We start from the raw sequence: 23,598 nt of genomic DNA on the forward strand, positions 1-23,598 counted from the left end.
CCCGAAGCCAGCCCCCATCTGGCTGTCTTCTTACTTGCAACCTGTGTGGTGTAGATGGTTAGTGCATTGGACTAGGACAGGGGCAGCCCACAGGGGTCCTTGAACTGGCCCATGGACCCCCGCCGCCCGCTCGGTTGGCTCCTGTGCGCTGCGCTAAACAGGTGCAGAGCAGAGTGGGGACCGCCTTCTGCAATGCTGGCCGGCTTCCCATTGGCTGCAGGAAGCTCCTGCGCACACCTCCTCCGCGCCGGAAGGAGCACCGAAAATCTGTGCATATGTGTGCGCACACACTCCGGTCCACCACGGCGTCTGTGGGACCGTGAACCAGCCCAAGCCACAAAAACTTTGCCGACCCCTGGACTAGGACCTGGGAGGCCGGTGCTCAAATCTTCATTCAGTCATGAAGCTCACCTTGGGCTTCAGTCACTGCCTCTCAGCCTAACCTGCCTCACAGCTCCTTGGAGAAAAGGTGGGATAGAAATGCAAAAATAGAACTAGATAAATAAATAACCATTCTGGGGCACTGGCTATTAATTTCTTCCTCTGTAGTGTCTCAGTATTGCCTCTGTTGAACTCAGAAGAGGATGGGGGCAAAACTGGAAATAGTTGGCTGCCCCTGTCCTTGGCTCTGCCTTCGTCAGCTCTTGGTCGCCCTGCATTCTCCCTACCAGTCCCAATGGCCATCAGTCACTCAGTGTGCCCTGGAAGTGAATCCATTAGACTGCAGATTTTGAAATGGACCATTGAGCCAATCTGGGTCATGATGGATTAGATCAGTTGTGCCTGGTTTGGAATCTGAGTAAGGAGAATTCCTCCCCCATCCCTAGTTGCATTGAATAATAACTTCATCTAGCGCCACTGAATACATTTCCAATTTAGGTAAGAAAGCAACAAACTATTCCAGATATTGTTCATTTCACATCTGGTTTTGCCTGGGAGACCCAAGGCAGCCGCTCACCTTTTTCCGGGTTTTTCAGGCTGCACAACACAGGAATGCTAAGAATATCAACAATTTCCACCAAGCAAGATCCCAAGAGGCTTCTTGCCTCATCATCAGGAAAATGCTCTGCAACCAACACTTTAAAGAGGCCACTGGGAATCCTCCCAGGCCAGCACACTCCACATATTCTGTTGTTTTCCCCACCCCCAGGCCTTCTTTTCACTCTTTCCAAAATCCTTCTGCCTGCCCCCATTCACACACAGTCTTCCCTGAAGGGCTGTGGCTGTAGATCTCTTGCCTGCTTTCACTCACAGTCTCTCACACACAGCTGTCTTTTTTTCTGCTTTCAGGCTAGGCCAGCGCCCTCAGCTTTCATGAGGAGGCCAAGGAAAGACCAAGTTTGCCAGATTGAAACTCCAAAGGCTCAAGAGGTCTCCTTGAGCTGCAAGACAGGAGTTCTATGGAGCTGGAGAGTCAAGGCTGTTGCCCCAGACTTCTGGGTTTTGCATGCCCCCTGTCTGTCACTATTGTGGCAGGAGGGATTCAAGTGCATAACAGAAATGTAGTCTATTTATTTATTTAGAAATAAATAAACTGGTTGTCCAGCGGAGTGCTTATGTCAGGGGTAGGGATCCTGCAGGCCAGAAGCCTCATTAGGCCTCTCAGGTCTCCTCATTTGGCCAAGCCATGCCCACCTGTCAATCACCTGACATCATATATGGCATCAGGTGTGGGCAGGTTAAAGGCAGCTAGGCTTGGTTGAAAGGGCTTCTGAAGTGCTGCCAATCAGCTGATCGGCAGCACTTCAGAAGTACTGCATGCTGGGCTTCTGCAGCACCAACAATCAGCTGATTGTCGGGGCTGTGATGAAGGAGGGACACCCAAAATAAGCCTCTCTCACCCCCTTCATTGCCCAACTGCAGCACAACAGCCCTGCAGTGTTGCTAGTGGGTCTTATTCTCTGGTATTTGTTGCCCCCACCCTCACACTCCTGAAGCCCAGATGGCAGGGGACCTGGGATGCACTAAATAAATTATCAAGCTTCCATTATGTGTTACACAGAGTGTAAAGGCAGCCCAGCCACTTTCTGGGTCTCTCCCAGACTTCAGAAGAGCGTGCTGGTCATTTACAATTCCAGTCCTAAATCTCCAGTAGCAGACATTTCAAGCATCTAGGCACATGTGGATTTCGAAAACCCTGAGGCTGGCACAAATTAAGAAACTTTATTGGGAATAAAAAGCAGGAGGAAGGTTGAAACAGAATACGAAATAAACCACCGTATGGTCGCTCTAAAACTGGGCTAATCCTAGCCTACTCTCTAGAGTAGTTGTTCTTTACTGAAAGTTTGATGTTGAGAAAGAACCTGGATCCCTTTTGCAGGAAAGGGAACTTGGATCCCTGGTGGTAGAAAAGGGAGCCCTAGATCCCAGGGGGAAACAGATGCAAGGGCAGCTCAACTTTTAAAAGTTTTTCTCCCCACTCATGGGAGGAGTGACCCTTGGTTCTTCCTGACCAATAAGCAGTCAGAGTTAATTACTCTTAATTACCCTTTTTGCATTGAAAGGGAGTTGCAGGAGGTACATGACAAACTGGCTTAGAGGTAAGGCAGATCAGGGCCTTTCTTCACAGGGTCTTCACTGTAATGTCAACTGATGGACAGGTGTGCGGTCCTACCCACCACATCAAATTTGGCATACAGGGGTAGGGGGTATAAGGTAGGGCTGGTTCACAAGCACGCATACATCACAAGTTATGTGAGGGTTCCCAGGAGCACACACTTGATTTCACAAACGATGATTACAGCACTCTTGATGATTAGTACCTGAATGAAAAGAAACATGATTGAAATGTATCCCGGCTGCCCTGAAGGTGTTGCAAGATTTCTGCATAAAGTATCTGTCTAGTCTGTGAAGGCTGATTCACATTTGCAAATTGCCGCTTGATGCTACAGTCATCAAAGAATAATAATTATAATAAGCATGCATGAACAATCCCAACATCTGAAGATAGCTGCCGTTCCCTGAAAATCCAGAACAGACAGATTGAGGAGTTTTCACTATGATTCTGGTCAGCAACTACTCTGGCCACTTTGCTACACTGTGCATAATACAGTGGCACCTCGGGTTACATACGCTTCAGGTTACATACGCTTCAGGTTACAGACTCCACTAATACAGAAATATTACCTCGGGTTAATAACTTTGCTTCAGGATGAGAACAGAAATCGTGCTCCAGCGGCGCGGCAGCAGCAGGAGGCCCCATTAGCTAAAGTGATGCTTCAGATTAAGAACGGTTTCAGGTTAAGAACGGACCTCCAGAATGAATTAAGTACTTAACCCGAGGTACCACTGTAATAGCCCTGTAGTGATAAACCCAAACTGAAACCACAGTTTCCTCCCAATGCAGTTCACTGGCTAATCCCATTTCCTTCGTCCAGCATTCTGCTTTAAGTCCGGTTTGCTACCTGGTAGGGCCAGGCAGCTTTTCTCACTGGGCAAAAATAGTCTCAGAGGCTAAAAGTTGCCGATCTCTATCAGTTGTTTGTTTGTTTGCAGATTTATAGACCATCTCATATCAAAACATTACCAAAGTGGTATACAATAAAATAACGCAAGATAAAATTTGAAATACTAAAGGTTACACACACCACAAACTAAAGGCAATAAAACTATTTCTGCAACTATACAGTTGTTATTCCAAAAAATGGATGGGTCACACTTCAAGGAAAACCTTGCCTAACTGTGAAAATGCTAGGCATTTGTCATTTAGCATTTGTGGAGTTTGTTTTAGGGTTGGAACTTTGTCTTTCTTTATTCATGCTTCTCTAACAAGAATGCAACATCAATTCTGGCTAGAATGTGCATTCCATTTATAAAATTTCTCTCCCCTAACTGCTATTCAGATTTCCAACAACTGAAAACCCCACTGCACAAAGACGAGTAACATGCTAGGAAAGTTCAAGCTAGATCTCACCAAGACAAGCAAGTCTTCTATATGCAGGGATCTTTTTTTCACGTGGGAGAATTCAGACCTGCTATTTACCCATGTGTAGTTTGGAGTAGTCCTGTCAGAGTGTGTGTGTGCTTGTGGGGGGCAGGGGCGGGGAGACTACTGATTGTGTAACTTGGTCCCTGTGGGTGCTATCTTTGAAGGCTTAAGCATAAACTGAAGGTCCCCCATTGTCTTTGTTTTCTTCTGCTGCTGCTGTATTTGCAACACTTCGTTTGGCCTTAACATAATGCACTTTGACTCATTAACTGAATTGCAGGAGAGAAAAGCTCTTTCAAACAGGACTTATCTTGAGTGTCATTAATGCTGCTTAAGAAATATCAGTAAAGTAAAAGCAAACCACAAGAGCTTGATAAGATCCAGAAGTGTGTGTTGTGTGTGTGTAAAATTAGTGAACCTCACCAGTGGAGCATGCAAAATCATAGAATTGTAGAGTTGGAAGGGACCAGTGACAGACAGAATGTTATGTGGTTCATAATGTTCACGTTCAGACATTCAGACATTGGTGTGTGGCACAGGCAGGAAGTAGAGAGACCCTTTCCTCCCACGAATATTTCAGTTAAAGAGAGATGTATTTTTCTCTCTCCAGCAGGAGGATACTGCACCCTGAGGAACTTGCCAACATTTCAGAAGCAAAAACAGGGACATGATTGTAACATCTTAATTTCCACACCGAGGGTTATTGCGCAAGCAACTACACATGTAGTTTGTAAGGGTGCTGGAAGCTGTAGCTCTGTGAGGGGTAAACTAGAGTTCCCAGCCTTATTTGGGGGAAGCTGTGTGTTGCTAATGTATGTTGTGCATGCAGCCCTTGTCTACTTTGTCTACTGTTACGTAATGTTGCATCGCTTGCTCTGCCTCCCATTGTTTTATATGCCACAGGTGTGCCTGCTCCCACTTTTGGTTAAATACATAACTGTAAAACATGGTCGTCCTACAAGTGTTAAGGAAAAGTTCAGAAATTTACTTCAGCAGCTGTAGTGTGTGAAATGTGAATGTTTGTGTATCGGACAGCACATTTTAAGATCATTCACGGGAGATGTTGCAGCTGTTATCTGCTCCTAGACCCTGAAAAACTCTAAGTGTTCTCCTAAAACAATTTAACAAGGAACCCTCGTCAGGCAAAAACAGACATCGATTTTACCAGCTACTTAGCAGAAAACAGGATAAATAAGGACAGTTGGCGTATATGGTAGAAAGATACCTCTAGTGTGACAATTTGTCGAAGGTTCACTGTATTGCTCTGTTGAAGGAAAATCAGGAAAGAGTTTTGTGACATCATAAAGACTGACAATTATGGCATAGGCTTTCATAGACCACAGCCCATTTGAAGTGCAATCTTCAAATGAAAAGCATATATATACATGAAATGCAAAAAAAGTGGAAATTACCTGGGGGGGGGGGGGAATACGTGAAAGTTGTGGTGGTGAGGGAAATCCCTCAAGAGTGCTGGCCAGAGAGATGGGAGGGGGGGTTGTCAGTGGGTGGCATCCTGAATAGGGAACCAAAAATGTGACAAGGAAGTGAGGAGGGTGAGGAAGACCTGCAGCCTGCTCTGGAAGGGTGCATAGTGGGGTGGGGCTGTAGCCCTTCCTGGTGCCTTTTTACTAACATGTAAAGCACCCACTGAATCACAGCCTTCGCATACCCTCCAACATTCCTCAGGTGAAAATGTCCCTATTTTCCTCTGAGGAATGTTGGAGGGTATGTGCTCAAGACCTGAATGTGTTCCTCCTACACTCATACCATATTTCCCCAATCCCCAGAGAATCATGAGAACTGTAATTCATTAAATGTGCTGGGAATTGTTGTCAGTGACGGTAGGGATGTGCCTTAAATGTATGGTGTGCACATAGTGTGGCTGTGTTGATATTCTTCCGCTTTTCTCTGTTATGAGTGACATCTGCCTTCTTCTATCTTTCCTTAACCATTGTGTAGTAAACCTGTGTCCGGGTTCACACGATAGAATGTTTTCCCACATTAAAAGGAGGAGGGCATCCCTGCACTCAGAAAACTAGCATGTCAGGAGAACATGCTTTCCTGTACTGTACACTAGATTTTCTATGTGCAGGGATTCCCCTCCCCTCCATATGGAGAAGTTTTCTCATGTGTGAGCCTCCAGCTGTGTCTATGATATGACATGGTAAAGTTCAAACACAAGTTTTCCCACCTCAGTGAGTACTGTGCGGTAGAGTTGAAGCAGTTATTTTTAGGCACACAATGGTGGAGGGTGTGTGAGGTTTCGTGGGTGCTGCTGACAGTAACAAATGGGGCAATTCAAAGCTTTCAGATGGAGCAAGAGGCAGCTGATCTTGTTCCACTGGTTTACATCCAGATTTTGAATGCAGAGCTGTCTTCACTTTGGCCTCCATCATTCCCCGGAGGAGGTTCCTCCGACGCCGGGAGAGGAGCGCCGTGCTGTGCTGGGGGCACCAGTGTGGGGGTGCCTACTTTGTGCCACCCCAAAAACCTACACCCGGGTCCAAGGCCCCTCTGGCACCCCCCATGCCACGCCCCTGGAGGAACCCTCAAACTATAGGATAAACACAGCCCTCCAAGCCCTTTTGTCTAGCCCTCGAGACTCTCCCAAGGTCCCAAAACTCTCATTCACATTTTCAGATTCTTTTGATCCTCCTCAGTTTGTTTGTTTTTTGCAAACCTGAACCATCACCCCAGGGGAAAAACTTCAGTTGAGACAGGAAATGGTGCGTTGTGATTGCAACACGTTTTGGAGTCCCCAAATGTGCTGTTCACCATGATTTCATCACAAATCTGCTTACTTAAATGTGGATATTTGATTCATCTATAGGGTGCATTGAGTCATAGTTTCCCCCCCTTCAGCTCCGCAGAATTATTACGTCCAAATACTATGCAGTTTCCTCCAAGTTAACACAACTGATTTCCATTTGATCTGTATGCTGTTAAAATTGCTCCTAATATATTTCCATTTGTTGGATGTATTGGATAATTCTCCCAGACATGGCTGAGCTAAGCTGTCACCTGGAAGTTACCTTTCTGACATTTACATTGATGCCTAGGTGGCACTGTGGGTTAAACCACAGAGCCTAGGAATTGCCGATCAGAAGGTCAGCGGTTCGAATCCCCACAACGAGGTGAGCTCCCTTTGCTCGGTCCCTGCTCCTGCCAACCTAGCAGTTTGAAAGCATGTCAAAGTGCAAGATAAATAGGTACCGCTCTGGTGGGAAGGTAAACGGCGTTTCCATGCGCTGCTCTGGTTCACCAGAAGCGGCTTAGTCATGCTGGCCACATGACCGGGAAGCTGTACGCCGGCTCCCTCGGCCAATAAAGCGAGATGAGCGCCGCAACCCCAGAGTCGGTCACAACTGGACCTAATGGTCAGGGGTCCCTTTACCTTTACCTTTTAAGCTGCAAGGTGTCAAGGGCCAACAAACATGAGCTGGAGTAGACTGACCATAGAGCACACCTCAGTGCCCCCCAAGGAACATGAATTCTCTTAACTGACATCCACGAAAGGCAAAAACAGAGATAGCAATTTGACAAAGAGCAGGAGATAGGGACCATCCCTAATGAATAGGGGATGCAATTGCTCCACTGTTTGGAGAGGTCACTGGTATGTTCCTTTTCTTTCTTACTTGGCGGTACATTGGCTGCTTTCACTGGAGCTGTGACAGGGCTGTTGGTGGAGAAGGGCGCTGTCATCATGATGCAGGGGCCAAGCTGAGCTTCTCCCAGGGTCCCCCTTTTGTCGGCACTTGTGGAGTGGCAGGAAGCATTTGGAGGAGCTCTCAAAGGCACTGGGCAGCACTTTTAAAAAAGAAAACATTTCTTGGAGATCACAGTCGGGAGTGAGGCAGATGGGGAGAGCGGCAGTGCAGACCTTGGCCTCCTACAGCAAAATGTATAGACCCAGCACTGGTGCCGTTTGATACCTGAGTCCTACTAATTATATTTACTGTTTTCAAATGCTGCTGCAATCTTTCTCAATGCTTTATGATGGACAGCCACGCTGGGTGTTTGGTTTCCACCTCTGCCCAGAAGCTTCACGTGCCAGAACCTTTGGACCTTCTGCAGGTGGTCTGAGCAGAGCAGAGGTTGCATCGCCGTGGCTATTAACGTTTCCCCTTCCCGCAGAAGGAAAGACACAGCAGCGCTCTCTGATAAAAACACACACACAGGCCTTTGATCTCAGGTGCTTCTAGAAAATGAGCCCTAGTCCAGTATTTCCTAAGATAAAAACCGGACCACTCACTTGTACACATCTTCACCTTTATCAAGCATTAGGACAAAGGGCAGACAACTGTTTTGATGACAGAAAAGACAGACAGGATAAGAGACGGGACTGATTGCCCCTTTGATGGGCATCAAACTATGCACTACATCACCCTTGGTTCTCCAAACAATGTCCACCTGGAGGTGCAAATACTTATCACAGCAAGCGCATGAGGAAACCCCGACAGCAACTTCTTTCATTTTGTTTTTATCCAACCCTGCTTCCAATATATTCAGGGCCTCTTGCTGTATCCTCACTATAAGCCTGCATGGTAGATGAGGGAGGGAGGTGTCTGTTTCTGGGTTACCCAGTTAGCATCATTTGAACCTGGGTCTCTGGAGTCAAGATCTGGTAACCTAATCTGAGGGTGGGGAACATTGGGTCTCTGGGCCAAATCCAGCCCCCCAGGGCAGCCTGTCTGGTCCTTGGGGCTCTCCCTAGGCCACAGCCCTCCCAGGCTGAGGACAGCAGTCTAGGCAGCGTGACACGCACAACTCTGCTCCAGCACTTCACTGCCATTGCCTGACACCACCATCAGAAGCAATCTGCCGCCCAAAACACCTGCCTCACCCTGCCTAATGGCAGAGCAGGCTCTGTGTGAGCTGAGAAGTCACCAAATTTTGCCTTAGCCTTTAACTTACTAGGTAGCCTCAGACCCAATAAAACAGTTTGCTACTTCTTATAGAGAGAGCTCCCCAATTACAAACAACCCACAGAGTTCATGAACGGGAGCAACCCTAATTCGAGATAATTGCATAGTGAGTTTGGACATCTGATTACTGTGAGTGAGGCTGTTAAGTATACAGAATCCCACAGAGATTATGAACAGGAGCAAGCCTAACCTGAGATAATTGCATTGTGTGTTTGGACATATGATTATTGTGAATGAGATTATTATATGATTGTGTACACCAGGGGTAGTTTACCTGCTTGGGTCCAAGGGCCACATTCGCCACTGAACCTTCCAGGGGCCACATGCCAGTAGTGGGTGTGGTCACTACCCTTTCTCTCTCATGCGCATAAATACACAGCCCCCCCCCCCAAATAATCCATGCAGATGATCGGTCTGATAAGCAGGGAGAGAGGGGGAGAATTGCATCCTCATCAAGAGCTGGGGAAGGCAGTCCGTTCATCCCAGTGCCATCTCTACTTTAATCTAGACTTTTAAGAGAAGGGCACCAAAAATGGAGATTGGATGGAGACAGATCACACCACACACATGGAGTCTGCCATCCCAAGCACTGGTTGTTTCACATTGCTTCATGCTGGCCCTGAAGTTTGTTGGGTGAGGCAGACCTGAGTGGCTTTGTGCAATCTGCCAGCGATCAGGAGATGTTGTAGGTGTGCTGCAGAACTGTGTAATGATGTGTGATCACAAGTGATAGTAAAGGTTGTGGAGCAGGTTAAGTTTGTGCTACCTATGTAGTGTGCCGAAGGGCAGGCATGTACATTTTAGGGGAAATGACAGGATGCTGAGAGCCATTAACCCATAACAGTGTTACAGGTCAGGCAAAGTGACAGGACAATTTTTCACCACTGACACCACCTTCATGCCTTTTGATTTCTCAGTAGCTAAAGGATGCATCTTCACTATCAGGGGCTAGAAGATGATGATTTCAGTGAGCACTTCTCCGAATTTAGCAATAGGGTCCTCTAGCCACGTAATGTGTGCAAATATGTATATATACTGGCATAAAGTGTGCATAAAATTACATATCTTAGTGAAACAAAATTGCATTGTTTTAGGGAACATTTGCAAGAGTGTTTATATTAGAAGAAATTTGCACTAAAATGCTGACAAATTTCCATGTGAACTTTTTCTATTAAAACATTTGCAAACAGTGATCTCTGGGCCGGAAAAGTATTGTTCTGCTGTCAAATGTCTGCATAAACAAGAATGTTTTCAAATTTATCCTGAAAGTTAATAATGATGGAGACAGGCACTAGGGAGGGCATTCCACAACTGGGGAACTACCACTGAAAAGGCCCTGTCATGGGTCAGCACCAGCCATGCAGCTGATGGGAGAGGTCTGTGACTTAAGGGTGATCAGGGTGCATGCTCTGTCTGCTGTCGAGGTGCAAACTAACTGTGGATGCGCAACTTCAAAGCCCTTCCTTCTCTCCCTTCTTGGGGTTCTTTATCTCTAAACTGGGCTTAGAGCAGACAGAGGGTTGTCCTCTGCAAAGTAGGACATCTGGCCTCCCTGAACACCTCCCAGCAATCTTGGGACATGAAACAAGGTTGCGCAGCCCTTACAGAAACAAAGGCTTACTGTCTGCCAGAGGAATTTCCTCTCTACATCGTTCCTGTCAGCTGATCTTGGGAATCCAGTCATCCTTCCTTGGAAGAGTTATGGCTCCTACGATTGGCCTACAAATCCTCAGCTGTTCCTCCTCTCCTTAGCACCAGGAGAGAGGATTGCCTGATGCCAGCTTCCTCTAAAATTACTGGCAAGAGTCAACACACTTTGAGGGAGATATATCTTAGTTTAATAAACCCTGTGATTAAAGCAGTGGTTCTGAAATGGAGAAACCGATCACTAGGGAGCTTTGCCTGACTCCAGTATTATACAGTATATAAAAAGTATGCAAATATTAAAAGATGATTAGCTGTTCCCCCAATTTCCCCCCTCTGTGGGTAGATAAATTGGTTGGGTTGAGGGATTTTTGAGCAGATAGCAGGGAGGAAAAGAGTTAAGCAACTTACCGGTTTTCTGTCTTCTTACTACCCTAAAAGGGACCCGGGTGGCGCTGTGGGTAAAACCACAGTGCCTAGGGCTTGCCGATCGCATGGTCGGCGGTTCGAATCCCCGCAGCGGGGTGAGCTCCCGTCTTTCGGTCCCAGCTCCTGCCCACCTAGCAGTTCGAAAGCACCCCTAAGTGCAAGTAGATAAATAGGTACCGCTTTATAGCGGGAAGGTAAATGGCGTTTCCGTGTGCTGCGCTGGTCCTGGCTCGCCAGAGCAGCTTCGTCACGCTGGCCACGTGACCCAGAAGTGTCTCCGGACAGCGCTGGCCCCCGGCCTCTTAAGTGAGATGGGCGCACAACCCTAGAGTCGGACACGACTGGCCCGTACGGGGAACCTTTACCTTTACCTTACTACCCTATATCTGCTCCTGATTTCATTCTTCCCTACTGTCAGTTGCTTTTAGTTTTAAAGTGTTTAGTTAGAGTGTATCAAATTAGGACTTGAGTTCCAATCCCTACCAGGCCATGAAGCTCACTTGGGTGACCTCGAGTCAGTCACAGACTCAGCTGGACCTACCTCAAAGGGTTGTTGTGAGGATAATATGAAGGGGAAAGAACTTAGAGCTTCTTGAATGCAAGGTGCATCCTGTTTTGCTGCCTGAGGGGTAACAGGAAGGTATTGGTCCACACACGCGATCAAAGACTTCCTTCTGTGGGTTGTGTGGTGGCACCCACAAAGCAGCAACGTTGATGGGTTCCAACGAGATCTCACAAAATCTTGTGGAGTATGCAAGATCTCGTGAGATTTCTGCAAGATGTTATGAGATCTCACTGGAAGCCGCTGCCACTGCTGCCCCACTTCTCCACCAGCAGCAGCAGCAGAGGTGCTGGGGCAGGCAGGCTGCTTGCAGGTGCTGCCTCTTGCAGTTCTGCTGCCTAAGGCAATGCCTCAGCCTGCCTCATGCACAGGCCGGCCCTGTATAAATGTAGTAATAAATGCAATGAATAAAAGCTCACAGAAATATGTAAGACTTAAGTATAAAAATGGGGTGGTTATGTTAACTGGACATTAAGTAGCAATCGACATGGAAACCTTTGTGTGTGTCTGCGCACGTGTACGTGTTTTCCTTTAAAATAAATATTTGCCACAAATGCACTGTTATTTCCTGCATTGCCAAAACTGACCACAGCTTATGTAATCCTAAAGCATTTTCTTATCAACCCTCACCACGCATGATGTCTGAAGTCATCATCTGGTGACCAGGAAATGACAGGAAGATTCCACATCGCAAAGGAAGAGAATAGTGATTTAAATCTATGCACATTCCTTCCCCGTCCTTCCACTGACTGGTCTAGCAATGAATCCAGGTTTCTGTACTGAAAGTCTTCTCTCAAAGAGACCGGCCTTTATAACTTCGCTTTGCAGAGACTGTGAGTGACTTTTGTGTGGAGGAACGTTTAGATCAGTCTTATGGCAGATGGAATCAATCTGGTCAGCTGATGGAACATCTGCTAAATGAGGAAAAGAGGTTTGGTGCTAGATGACAGCAATGCCCAATGGCAACTCCCCCCCTCCCCCCGTAAAGGACTTGATATGACCAAATGCTAGAAATAATTTCCCCTCTAAGCCCAGACAGGTGCAAGGAGCAGATAAATGTGATCAACAGGTTCCCAAGGGCTCATGCGCAAAGATAACCCAGAGTCATTTTCTTCCCAAGACGTCCTCTGCCGAATTCCTGCACTCTGATCCAGCTGTCAGAGATATTCGAGAACAAGAAGTTCTGGTGCTCAGCTAGCTTTTGTTCAGAGTGTTACATTTTTGTAGATTAAGAAAATGCTTGGATAAGTGCACTGGTCCTAGTACAAAGAAGATGCATATGTCATAGGAGTGGCAGCAGTAAATCTGATGTGCACCTGTAAGTCATCAACATCAGATGGATGCACATTCAGGTAGGTATCTTAATGCACATTCCTATCAGCATTTGGATGGAGATGTGGCTGAATTAATTAATTAGTTAATATTTAAATTTATTAGTCTTTTCTTTACCACTGAAACGCGAAGTATACAATATTTTAAGACATATAGTTACAGAAAGCAGCAAAAAAACCCCACAATCTACGGTATATTAAAACATCCCGCCCTTTTCTTGAAGAAGGAATGTTTTTGCCAGGTGCCTAAAGATACGTAATGAAGGTACCAGGCGAGCCTCCCTGGGGTGAGCATTCCACAAGCAGGGAGCCACCACTGAAAAGACCTGTTCTTGTGTTGCCACCCACCAGACTTCCCATGGAGGGGGCCTCAGATGACAATCGCTGGTTTATATGGAGAGAGGTGGTTCTTGAGTTATCGGGGTCCTGAGCCTCATAAGTCTTTAAAACAGGAGTTTGAATTGGACCTGGATTTATTTATTCATTTTACATTTCAGTCCCATTGTTCTGCTGTCATGGAATTCAAGGAAGTGGACATGTGGTTCCCAGGGGGTCACCCATCCAGACCAGATTTGGGCCTACTTAAAACTAATGAGATGCTCGTAGGTAATGTGTGCATTCCATTGCGCCTATGGACGCACTGTACATGTGACCTACACACCCAATGGTGTAGCGTGGGTTGCCAGCACCCGGGGCCACGCAGAGGGGGTAGGTGGGATGGAGGGAAATGGACAGAGTATGCATGTGCATTCAGCTGCCTAATGGCATCCTCGTCACCTAGGAGATCGCAGCCACAGAGATACGAAAAGTAGAGTTGTTTTGTTGCCTGGAGAGGTCACTTCCTGGTTTGCATGGAGAAGCCGTTTTCAACAGAGCCCAGTAATAGACACATACAACTGTATTGAGGCAGCACAGGATGTTGAAATTTTCATGCCTAACGATTTTGCCCCTGGGGCAGCCACCCCTGTGCCACCACCTCCAACTTTACACCACTGTACACACCTGAAGTGCATCTGGAGGGACTTGCCTTGACCAGGGTGTCCACATTTAGTGGGGAAGTTTCATTTAGCAGTCATGACAGGATGCTGGTATTTTGGACTTGTGTTCTGAGCATGACAGAATCAGCCAATTAAAGAAATGTTTTTAATTCAGTGTAGGCATTTTAATTTATTAAATTAATCAGGGGGGCAATGTGGTTAGCAACAGATGGGATCAGTGGCGTAGTGTGGGGGGTGCAGGGGGGGCCGGCCGCACCGGGCGCAACATCTGGGGTTAGGGCAAATCCACAGGTTAGGGGGCGCAAATCCACGGGTTAGGGGGCGCAAATCCACGGGTTAGGGGGCGCAAATTACTTGCCTTGCCCCGGGTGCTGACAACCCACGCTACGCCACTGGATGGGATGGCTCCGCATAGCCTTGATATCGCCAGTGCCCTGGCCTGACCCCACTCTGCCCTGGCTGCTGGTGGTGGTTGTGTCAAGAGCATGGCTCCGCAGAAGAGCTGCCACTCCTGTAATTAATCATTTAATTAATCATTTAACAACAACCAAACTTGTGATTTCCCAGAGGGAGGGTAGCTCATTGGGCCAGGCCAACCTCAGCCGTGGAGAACTATGAATTTAGAGTTTTCTCCATCAAGGGTGACATGCACTCTGTGCTTGCTTAGAATCATTTTGCCTTAAGGACTTTAAAAAAAAGTCTGCTCAGAGCAATGGCACATGCTGCTTAAGACAACCAGTATAAAAAAGCACATAAATGTGGCAACTCTAGGAAGAAACAACAGAATGAGGCCCACTCAACTCCTTCTCATGGTGCTTGTGTTCAGAGGCACCCACTTTCAGACTAGTAAGAGTATTAGCACTCTGTGGCTAATTGCAGTCTTCTGGCATGTGAACACACAGAGGGGGAAATGGTGCATAAAGTGCAGCCATTATATGATGAAATCTACCCAGCATTTAATGTTTTCTTGTGGCTCAGTGATGGAGCATAGACTTGGCATGCAGAAGGTCCTAAACTCAATCCATCTCCAGATGAATTCAAATTCAAATTCATCTGGAAAGAAGACCAAGAGAGGCTCCCTGTCTGAAACCCCGGAGAGCTGCTGCCAGTCAGTGTACACATTAGTGGGCTAAATGAGCCAACGTTTTGTCTTGGAATTGTTAGGAAATTCATTTAAACAATGCAGATGGATTCCAGAAAGAAATCTTGACAACACTTTAATGAGGAAACTCCACAAAGCAGTGTAATCTGGGAAGAAATTAACAGACAGGCTTTGACTTTCTTAGTTCAGGCCTTTTTCAGGGCAGAGGGACAGTTAACCAAACATATTTGGTGGGGAGAGAAACCCTCAAAACTGCACAGCCAATCAGAGCAAATGCCAGTCTGCCTAGTTGCTAAGCAACACCTCCACTCATCTCCCTCTTGGCTTTAACACTAACAGAAGGAACCCCTTCCAACAGGAATTAGTTAGCTCCCTATCTTGCTAGGCCATTGTGTAGTGAATGCATCATCTTTGAAGCAGCCTTGATGCTGTCAACAGTAGGGAAGAAGATGTTTAGTGTAAACACAAACATCGTATACACATAACACAGTAGTAAGATGGTCAGGCCTAACCACCTGTGCCACGCTGACTGGGTGGGTGGGGGAAGGGAAGCAAACTTCTCTCAAGTTTTCAGCAGAACACCTTCCGTTGAAATTCTCCTTTGGAGCTGCTACTTATTTTTGTGGTCCATAAGAAGGGAGCAGGCTAAGAATGGCTGCCTAAAGGCCACATCCCTGACTCCTTCCAATTTTAACCAAATCATGCCCTGCTGCCCTAATGGAACCAGCACAAACAGTGGCTCCACACAAAAACACACCTCACTTCACTTTATAATCCAGGGGTGCCAACTCGCCCTCAGGATTGTGGGTGCCTGCCGCTGCAACACGGACATGTGATGTCACAAGCACACGCCTGCACATAGTAAAAGAGTTTGGATTTGATATCCCGCCTTTCACTCCCTTTAAGGAATCTCAAAGCGGCTAACAATCTCCTTTCCCTTCTTCCCCCACAACAAACACTCTGTGAGGTGAGTGGGGCTGAGAGACTTCAAAGAAGTGTGACTGGCCCAAGGTCACCCAGCAGATGCATGTGGAGGAGCGGAGACGTGAACCTGGTTCCCCAGATTACGAGACTACCGCTCTTAACCACTACACCACACTGGCTCTCAGTGATGTCACACACACTACGTACAGGAGTGTGTGTGTGATGTCATACGTCTTCTGTGTTGCTGCGGCTAGCAGCAGCTCCTCTTCCTCTTCCTCCTCTCCACAGCCAGCAAGGCACACTTTTCCACGGGCTCGGAGGCAGAGAGACTCTGCCTCCACATCTGAGTCCCTCACCCCCCACCCCCCAGAAAGGGTGCCTCGCTGGCTGACTGAGGAGGGTGGAGCTGAGCTGCCATCTGCCAGCTTTTCTCATTGACTTTATGGGTGCCCCGCCCCCAAAATTATATTATTGTGGGTGCCCAAGCACCCACTGCCCCCTGGAGTTGGCTCCTATGTCATAATCAGTGCGCTAGGAACAAGGTCTATTTTCAGAGTGCCTAAAGAAGATGCGGTTTCGCTCCAACTCTCACCAACCTCCTCAGTTGATGAGTCCAGTTGATGGGGAGCTGTGGTCCAGCAATGCCTGCAGCCCCATTCCTGGCCTATATAAATGAATATTTGGGGATGGGGAGGATACGAATAAGACGTGCCTCTTTTCTTTATTTCAGGAAGCAGTTTGCACCTCCCAAATTTGGGAAGTGCTGGTGTAAGCGATCTGGCAAAGCCTGACGCTTTTAGCAGCAGGGGATACGGACGGGATTAGATCAGTTTAAGAATAATGTCTCAGGGACTTCGGAAAGCCGTGATCACAATGTAAAAACGGCAGGCAGGTGGAGGGGCTAAAATTAGGAGCCGGGATTGTCTGCTTCGGCGAGGAGGAGGCAGGCAGAAGGCGATGGGTAAATTGGGGGTGTTTGCGCCGGCGCAGCCGCTGATTGGCTCTCGCGTTATATTGGGTGGCGCCTCCAATTATGGGCACAGGAGCAAAAGAGGATCAGGGCTGGTGGGTGTGCGCTGGGCAAGCTGCCAGCCCCCACCCTCCAGCCCTGGGGCGAGGGGAGGGGGCGTGTCTCACGAGTAAGAGGGCGGGGCTCCGCCCCCAAGCGTGCGAATGAAATTCAATCCGCCTCGAGCCGTTCATTCATTCACTCACTTTTGGGCGGCTTCGAGCGGGACCTTCGCCTTGGGAAAAGCGAAAGGAAACGCCACGCCGCTCTGTTCTGGCGAGCGCGCTTATCTGGCCATCAAATACGTGGTGCTGCTTTGTCGACGGGCTACTTTCACCTGCGAAAAGGCAAAGCGAAGAGCAACCAATCGAGCAACAAGGAGAAGAAAAAAGCGAAGGAAGCAAGCAAAGAAGGAAAGGAAAGACCAGTGAAGGGGATCGGGTCAGGGTTTGGGGTTGGTTTTTTTCTTTTTGCCAAATGGCCAAAGGAGAAGGAGCGGAGAGCGTTGCAAGTGCGGGTCTTTTGCAGCAAAGTATCTTGAAGCAAGAGGAACTGATACGTCCCAAGGTACGTAAGGAAAAATGTGAGGGGGGGTCCCCTTTGGGAGGTCGGGCCGGGGGTGGGAGTTTAGAAATCCCCAAGGGATTTGAAGCCGCGATCCTCGCACGCTGGGCTCGGGAGGAGGGGAGTTCCATCGGGCGTTACTCCCGAGGAGGCATGGCTAGGAAGACCGGGGCTGCCACGTGAGTGGATCCGCATGGCTCGATCCGGATGGCCTTTGGGAGTTTCTTCTTCTTCAAAGGGCCGTGCATTGTGTGTGCAAGAGAGAGGCTTTGGAGCAGAAAGCGCACTATAGATCCTGCGATTCGCCCCAACGCCGGGATGCGGATCGTGGCGTCAAAGCGATGTGGCAGATCCGAATCCCGTCGGGATTGGGGCGTGGGGGTGGTGACGGGAGGACTCCTTATAAGGTTTATCCGTCCAGATGAGAGGAGGGGAACGGCCCACATCTCGGATGATTACTGTGGCGGGTTGGAGGCGCTTTGTCCGGGCTGGCTTTTCTCGGGAGGCGCCGGGGCCATTAGTCTGGGCTGAGCTCTCTGCGCGGGACGCTGCGAAGTCTCGCACCGCCTGCTGCGCGAGGGGTGCTGCGCCCCCTGCCTTTCTTCCCCCACAACCTTCGAGTGTTAGTAAATCGGCTCCAAAGGCCTCCGAGCCGTTCAAGTTCATTCATTAGAGACAAGGGCAAACTTTCCTTAAAGGCGCCGCGTTCGCTTTACTCTCGATGGGTGGGGGTCGCTCGCGCTGTTTTAACTTCCTGGCAACTAGAAAAATCAGACTTGTTCCCGCTTTCTCATATGCATTTAAAACATATGCATAGCGGAGTGGGAGGTCCAGGTGGAAGTAAAGAGGATAGGGATCATAAAGTAATAATTGATTTATAGGGTGTCGGTACTAATGTACAAACTTATTACATTTGTTTTTGTAAGCTAGACTATATGGAAAGGGGGGGGGAATTATGTCTAGTTTTTAACTCTAAAGTTTAGAGTCTAAACTTTGGAGGAAAACGCTATGTTCCTTCTCCCCCACTGTCAGAGGCAATATTCCTCTGAACACTGAGAATCACAAGTGGGGAGAGTTTTGCTGCTGGACTCTGGTCTTGGCTTTCCATCTGGTTGGTCCCTGAGAATAGGATTCTGGACTAAATGGTCCACTGACCTGATCCAGACGAAGGACTCTTCTTGAGTTCTAACCATGACTTCCAAGGTGGGATTTTGACCTGTTGGCTTCCTCATGACTCTTGAAGACTCTGGAGAATCTGGGGAAGAGATGAGAGAAAGCTGGTCAAAAGATAATAGCCCTGAGCACTAAAGAAAAACTGCCAGTGCTGGTAGTAGGTAGTATTGATCCTTATTCCAGGACTCGAAAGGGTATCGTTGAACAGTTTGCAGTATGTTGAATGGGTGCAAAATGTATGTGGAAATTTCACCTACCCAAGAAGGTTCTTGTGTGAATGAATGAAGTAAGGAGGAGCGTAATTTAAGGGGTTTGGAACAGCACATGAACTGCATTACTAGGATTAGAGACAATGACTTTCAGCGAACCCTGGGTTAAAAGCAGAGAAACACAACACTTCTTGAATGGGACCAGCCTCTTGTATAAAGCAGGGATGTTAATTTGCAGTGTGTGTGTGGTTTCCCCCCTATAAGATTTGAAGGTCCACTCATTCAAGCTTGAATTGCAAAAAGTCAGTATGCTACAAGAGCATGTGTGGTTGCTTCAGAGTTAGCAATATTATCACTCAACATAGGTCAGAGTTATTAAAAGGGGTGGTGGGATTCTTGCCTTTGGCATGCACGCTTCATACCCATTTTAAAGTGCTCCTGAGGAGCAATTCTGTGGAGCCTGCCACACGGCTGATGGCAGGGGCAAAAGCATCCCCCACCCCATGAAATGCTTTGCAGGCTTCTTCCAGTGTTAGTTGCAACATCCCTACTGAAGATGTTGACTCCTTGCAACAGAAAGGAAAGGCGAGAAGCACAGAGGTGCCTTGCTCAAGGTTGCCTGCTGTTGAATTAGTATCAGGATTGGCTTCTGATAGTGGAAAGCCTTACTCCTTGCAAAGGCTTTGGAGACTCATTGTTACAGCAGCCCCTTGTACTGTGCTGCATGGGGTGAGAGTAGCTCATAACTTCCCACAGGGCACTATTGATGGAGCCCGCCTCCTGGGGGAAAGTGTACACCAGTGCCGTTGAAGTACGTGTCTCTTTCAGGGCCTCTCCCTTTCCAATTGCCAATTCCCGGGCTTGGGGGGTGGGGAGCTGCCCCAGCTGTTCTCCCTGCGAATGCAGCTGTGCCGCTAAACTTGGCAGCTGGATTGCTTTGCAGAATTAGGCTTGTGTTAGTCCACTGGCTCCATTCAAAGCTGTTGGTTTTTCTGCTTTCTAGAGAAGTTTGCTTGTTATCTGTAAACCAATCCCCCGTTGTTAATCTTCTAAATTAAATATGGTCCAGTGGATCCAGGGAGCTGTGCGCATTGTTCTTCTTTCCTGCTTCCGAGTTTACTGTATAGCTAGATGGAGCAGTTGCATTGCCAGGCAGCCACGTGGAGCTTATGCCGAATAATCTTACTGAAAGAGTAAAGCAGGAAATGTGTGTTTGTGTCTTCCCTGCCCACCAATTCAAATCTCACTTCCGCCATAGATTCAGTAGGTAGGCTTTTGTGGGTTGCCATCTGTATTTCAGCTGTGTCTCCATCTGAAAAGTGGTGATAGTAATACCGGCCTGCTTTATGGGGCTGCTCTGAAGCTTTTCTGAGGGAGCCCATGGCTTTTCAGTGCTCTGAAGCAAGCAGAGGGAACTTGTGTTGTTAGACTCCAGTTCACACCAGCCCCAGCCAGTGATGAGGAATGGTGGGAGTTCAGCAACATCTGGAGGGCCACAGTTTCCCCATCCCAGCTGTACAGTGCAATGTAGTGATTAAAAACAATTGTGGTGCAAACCTATACATATATTCTCAGAAGTATATGGAGATCAGTGGGGCTTACTTTCATGGAAGGAAGTGCATTTTAGGAGTGCAGCCTTAAAGAGAGCACCACCGCCAGGAAATGGGGACTTGGATCGCAGGTGGTACTTATGATGGAAACAAAGTGGTGCTTCTCTCCAGAAAAGGTTCATATGGCTAAATACTATATATTTGTGGTGGGAGTCCTGGTTTAGACAGCCAGCACCTGCAGAGTGTGTGTCATCAGATGCTTCATGGAGAAGAGAACCCATTTAATGTGGGTTTTTAAAAATATCTTTAAGCACTTCATGTAACTGGTTAGAGTACTATTGCATTATCTGACCACAGACTGAGCTGTAGCAGGTACATATCTGATCCCTTCCGTGGTATTCAGAAGGTTTAAGGTTGCACACCTATCCCAAACTCCATAGGAGTAAACCCCACTGAACTCAATGCATCTTCCTTCTGAGTAGATATTGTGTGTGTGTGTGTGTGTGTGTGTGTGTGTATGATTAACTGTAAGACCCTGATTCTTGAGAAAGGGAGGGAGCAAACATGATGGATCTCTCTGGATTCTACCTTTAAAGCTGCGTACGCACTCTACATTCAAAGCTCATTCTTTTTCTCAAGGAATTCTGGGTACTGCATTTCACTAAGGGTTGCTGGGAATGGTAACACTGTGAGGGGTAAACCATTGTGCCCAGGGTTCTTTGAAGGAAAGAATGTGATTTGAGTGTGCTTTAAAGGTAAGAGTGTGTACAGTGGTACCTTGAGTTACAAACACCTCAGGTTACAAACTTGGAAGAGTTACCTCAAGGTAGTCTTCCAAGTCCACTGTTCTACCTTTGGGGAGGGCTGCTGCATAGAGAGAGAGCACCTGCTTTCCGTACAAAGGGTTCCAGGTAATCCCAAGTATCGCCTGGTAGGGCTGGCAAAGACTCCCCTCTGAAACCCTGGAGAGCCACTGGCAGTTGGGAAGGCTAAACTGTGGCTTCCCAGATGTTGCCGGGCTTCAGTCACCCCAACATTAAGAGAACCAGATATAGGCTAGCGGCGGTCGTAGAATCATAGAACCTGGAAGGGACCCTGAGAGTCATCTAGTCCAAGTCCCTGCAATGCAGGAATTTCAACATGCATTCCCCCATCCAATTTGAAATCATACCAGACCCTGCTTAGCTTTGCAAATGTGCTAGCAGTTTAATGAATGAATGATGATGATATTGCTGCACCACTAGGAAATTGGTCGGTTATGAAATTATTACCTGTTTAAGAAGTAGGCTTGTCATGGCCATAGTTTTGTATGCCATGATGAGCTTATTAAAAGTAAATAGCCTGTAAATGCCATATAAAATAAACATTTCACCCCACCCCCTGAATAGACAGGGAACAAAAAGACAGGGAGAGTTTTACTTGGTTAGCAGGAAATTAGTGTTGTGGTGTGGAATGCATTGCCACGCACACACAAGCAACACACCCACTCTGGGCAACTTCTGTTGTCTGTCCTTGATGCAACTCCATTGTCCGCTTGAGGCAGAGCTGTTTGCAAACGTTGAGTGTGCAATGTAAATCTTTGCCAGTAAGAGTGGGGAGTAGTAAAGCTGTCTACTCAAATATGCCTTGAGCTAATACAACCAGATATGACACATTGCTTGGAAGTCATTCAAGGCTCTGGACTGATAAATGCAAGAAAGTGATTAAAAAAACCACACACACAACCTCAACTAGTTGCAAAGTTGTTAGGTTGTCATGCTGTTCCCACAAGAAGCTGAATATGCCCAGGAATGATGGTGGCTAATTCAGTACATCCTGTCCTCTATGTTCCAGAGAGAAAGCAAAGGAAAGCTATCGATATGCAACAAAGTGTGTTATGCCATTGGCGGAGCGCCCTACCAGATCACTGGCTGCGCCTTGGGCTTCTTTCTGCAGATTTACTTGTTGGATGTGGCTCAGGTAAGTCTGACCAGCTTGCATGTTTGCTTTTTGAGGGGTGGCCCAAAGGTGATGGAATGCAGCACTCCACTGAGGAACCTGCAAATTGAAACAGAAAGTTGGCAGGAGAAGGCTTTTCGCTATGCCTGACAGGCACTTACATGAAGGCTGCCTTTGGATATACTGTAGCTAACAATATAGCAGAAGAGAGCGGTAGAGTTCTGTTGGTGGAGGAAGGTCCATAGCTTAGTGATGGAGCAGCTGCATTGTATGCAGAAAGTCGCAGGTTCAATCCCTGGCAGGTAGGGCTGAGAAAGACTTCCTGTCTAAATACCCTGGGAGCCACCTTCCATCAGAATAGACAACATTGAGCTAGATGGATCTATGTCCTGACTCGGTATAAGGCAGCTTTCTATATTCCTGTGTAAATTATGTTGTTTGCAGGAGTAGCATTTCATGATGCAAGTTCCTCTTCCAAGGAAAATGTGCCCTACTAGCCACCTGGGGCTTGAAAACCCTCCAGTTTTTTGATGCCTTCCTGAGGGGTTTTTCCAAGCACCTGACAGGCTGCACTTTGGAGCTGCTGGTTTTTGTGTTATGGTGTCATCTCTCCCTGCCTGCTGAGCTTCTGTAATGTGTGGTAGGTCACAAGTTGTTCAAGCTTAGTGGGGGCAGACAAAGACCACCTGAGATGACAAAGACAAGTAGTGCACTTGGAAAGCATAACTGATGGAACCTCACCTTGTACTCACATGCTTCCACACCTTCAGTCATAAACTGCTCGACCTGAATTGGATCTCTTCCTCTCCCGCATAGCTGGACCCTTTCTATGCATCCATCATCCTTTTTGTGGGCCGCGCATGGGATGCCATTACTGATCCACTGGTGGGTTTCTTCATCAGTAAAACGTCATGGAGTCGCCTTGGACGCCTGATGCCCTGGTAAGCTGGTTTTTGCCGAAATTCGGGATTCGTAGAACTAGTCAGTGCTTAGTGTTTGTCACTATGTTGAGAAGCACATGCATTTGTGAATGGAGTGGTGGCCTGTCTCGGGGCAGATCTTTCATAATACGGCTCCCCATGTGAAGCCAAAATTTGGTGATCTTCTCATATATCCTTTCAAGCTTCAAACTAAGCCCCCTCAGCTTAGTCTCCTGTGTAGGGGAAACTCCTGAGGCAAGCAAGAGGCGTTGTTCGAGATAAGGACAAATGACCCTAAATCAGCGGCAGGGAGAAAAGGAGCCCACCAGCTGCAGGAATAGAAGTTTTTGGATTAACTATCTGCAGTCTGGATTCAGACTGTTCTTCCTAGA

General features: G+C 47.5%; 1 protein-coding gene across 2 annotated transcripts in view; it reads left to right on the forward strand.

Annotated features, from left to right (window-relative positions):
• The first annotated feature begins 17,025 nt into the window (after window positions 1-17,025).
• MFSD2A (MFSD2 lysolipid transporter A, lysophospholipid) overlaps window positions 17,026-23,598 on the forward strand; it is a 34,604-nt gene continuing 28,031 nt past the window's right edge. Inside the window, exons 1-3 of one of the 2 annotated variants that reach the window (XM_028738907.2) lie at window positions 17,026-17,419; window positions 22,182-22,307; window positions 23,103-23,227. In XM_028738907.2, the coding sequence (XP_028594740.2) occupies window positions 17,330-17,419; window positions 22,182-22,307; window positions 23,103-23,227 (341 nt within the window). In that variant the 5' untranslated portion in view covers window positions 17,026-17,329. The remainder of the gene's footprint in view (window positions 17,420-22,181; window positions 22,308-23,102; window positions 23,228-23,598) is intronic. The other variant, XM_028738908.2, reaches the window with a different exon arrangement.

This window comes from Podarcis muralis, chromosome 7 (genome assembly GCF_964188315.1).
Source record: "Podarcis muralis chromosome 7, rPodMur119.hap1.1, whole genome shotgun sequence".
Lineage (NCBI taxonomy): Eukaryota > Metazoa > Chordata > Lepidosauria > Squamata > Lacertidae > Podarcis > Podarcis muralis.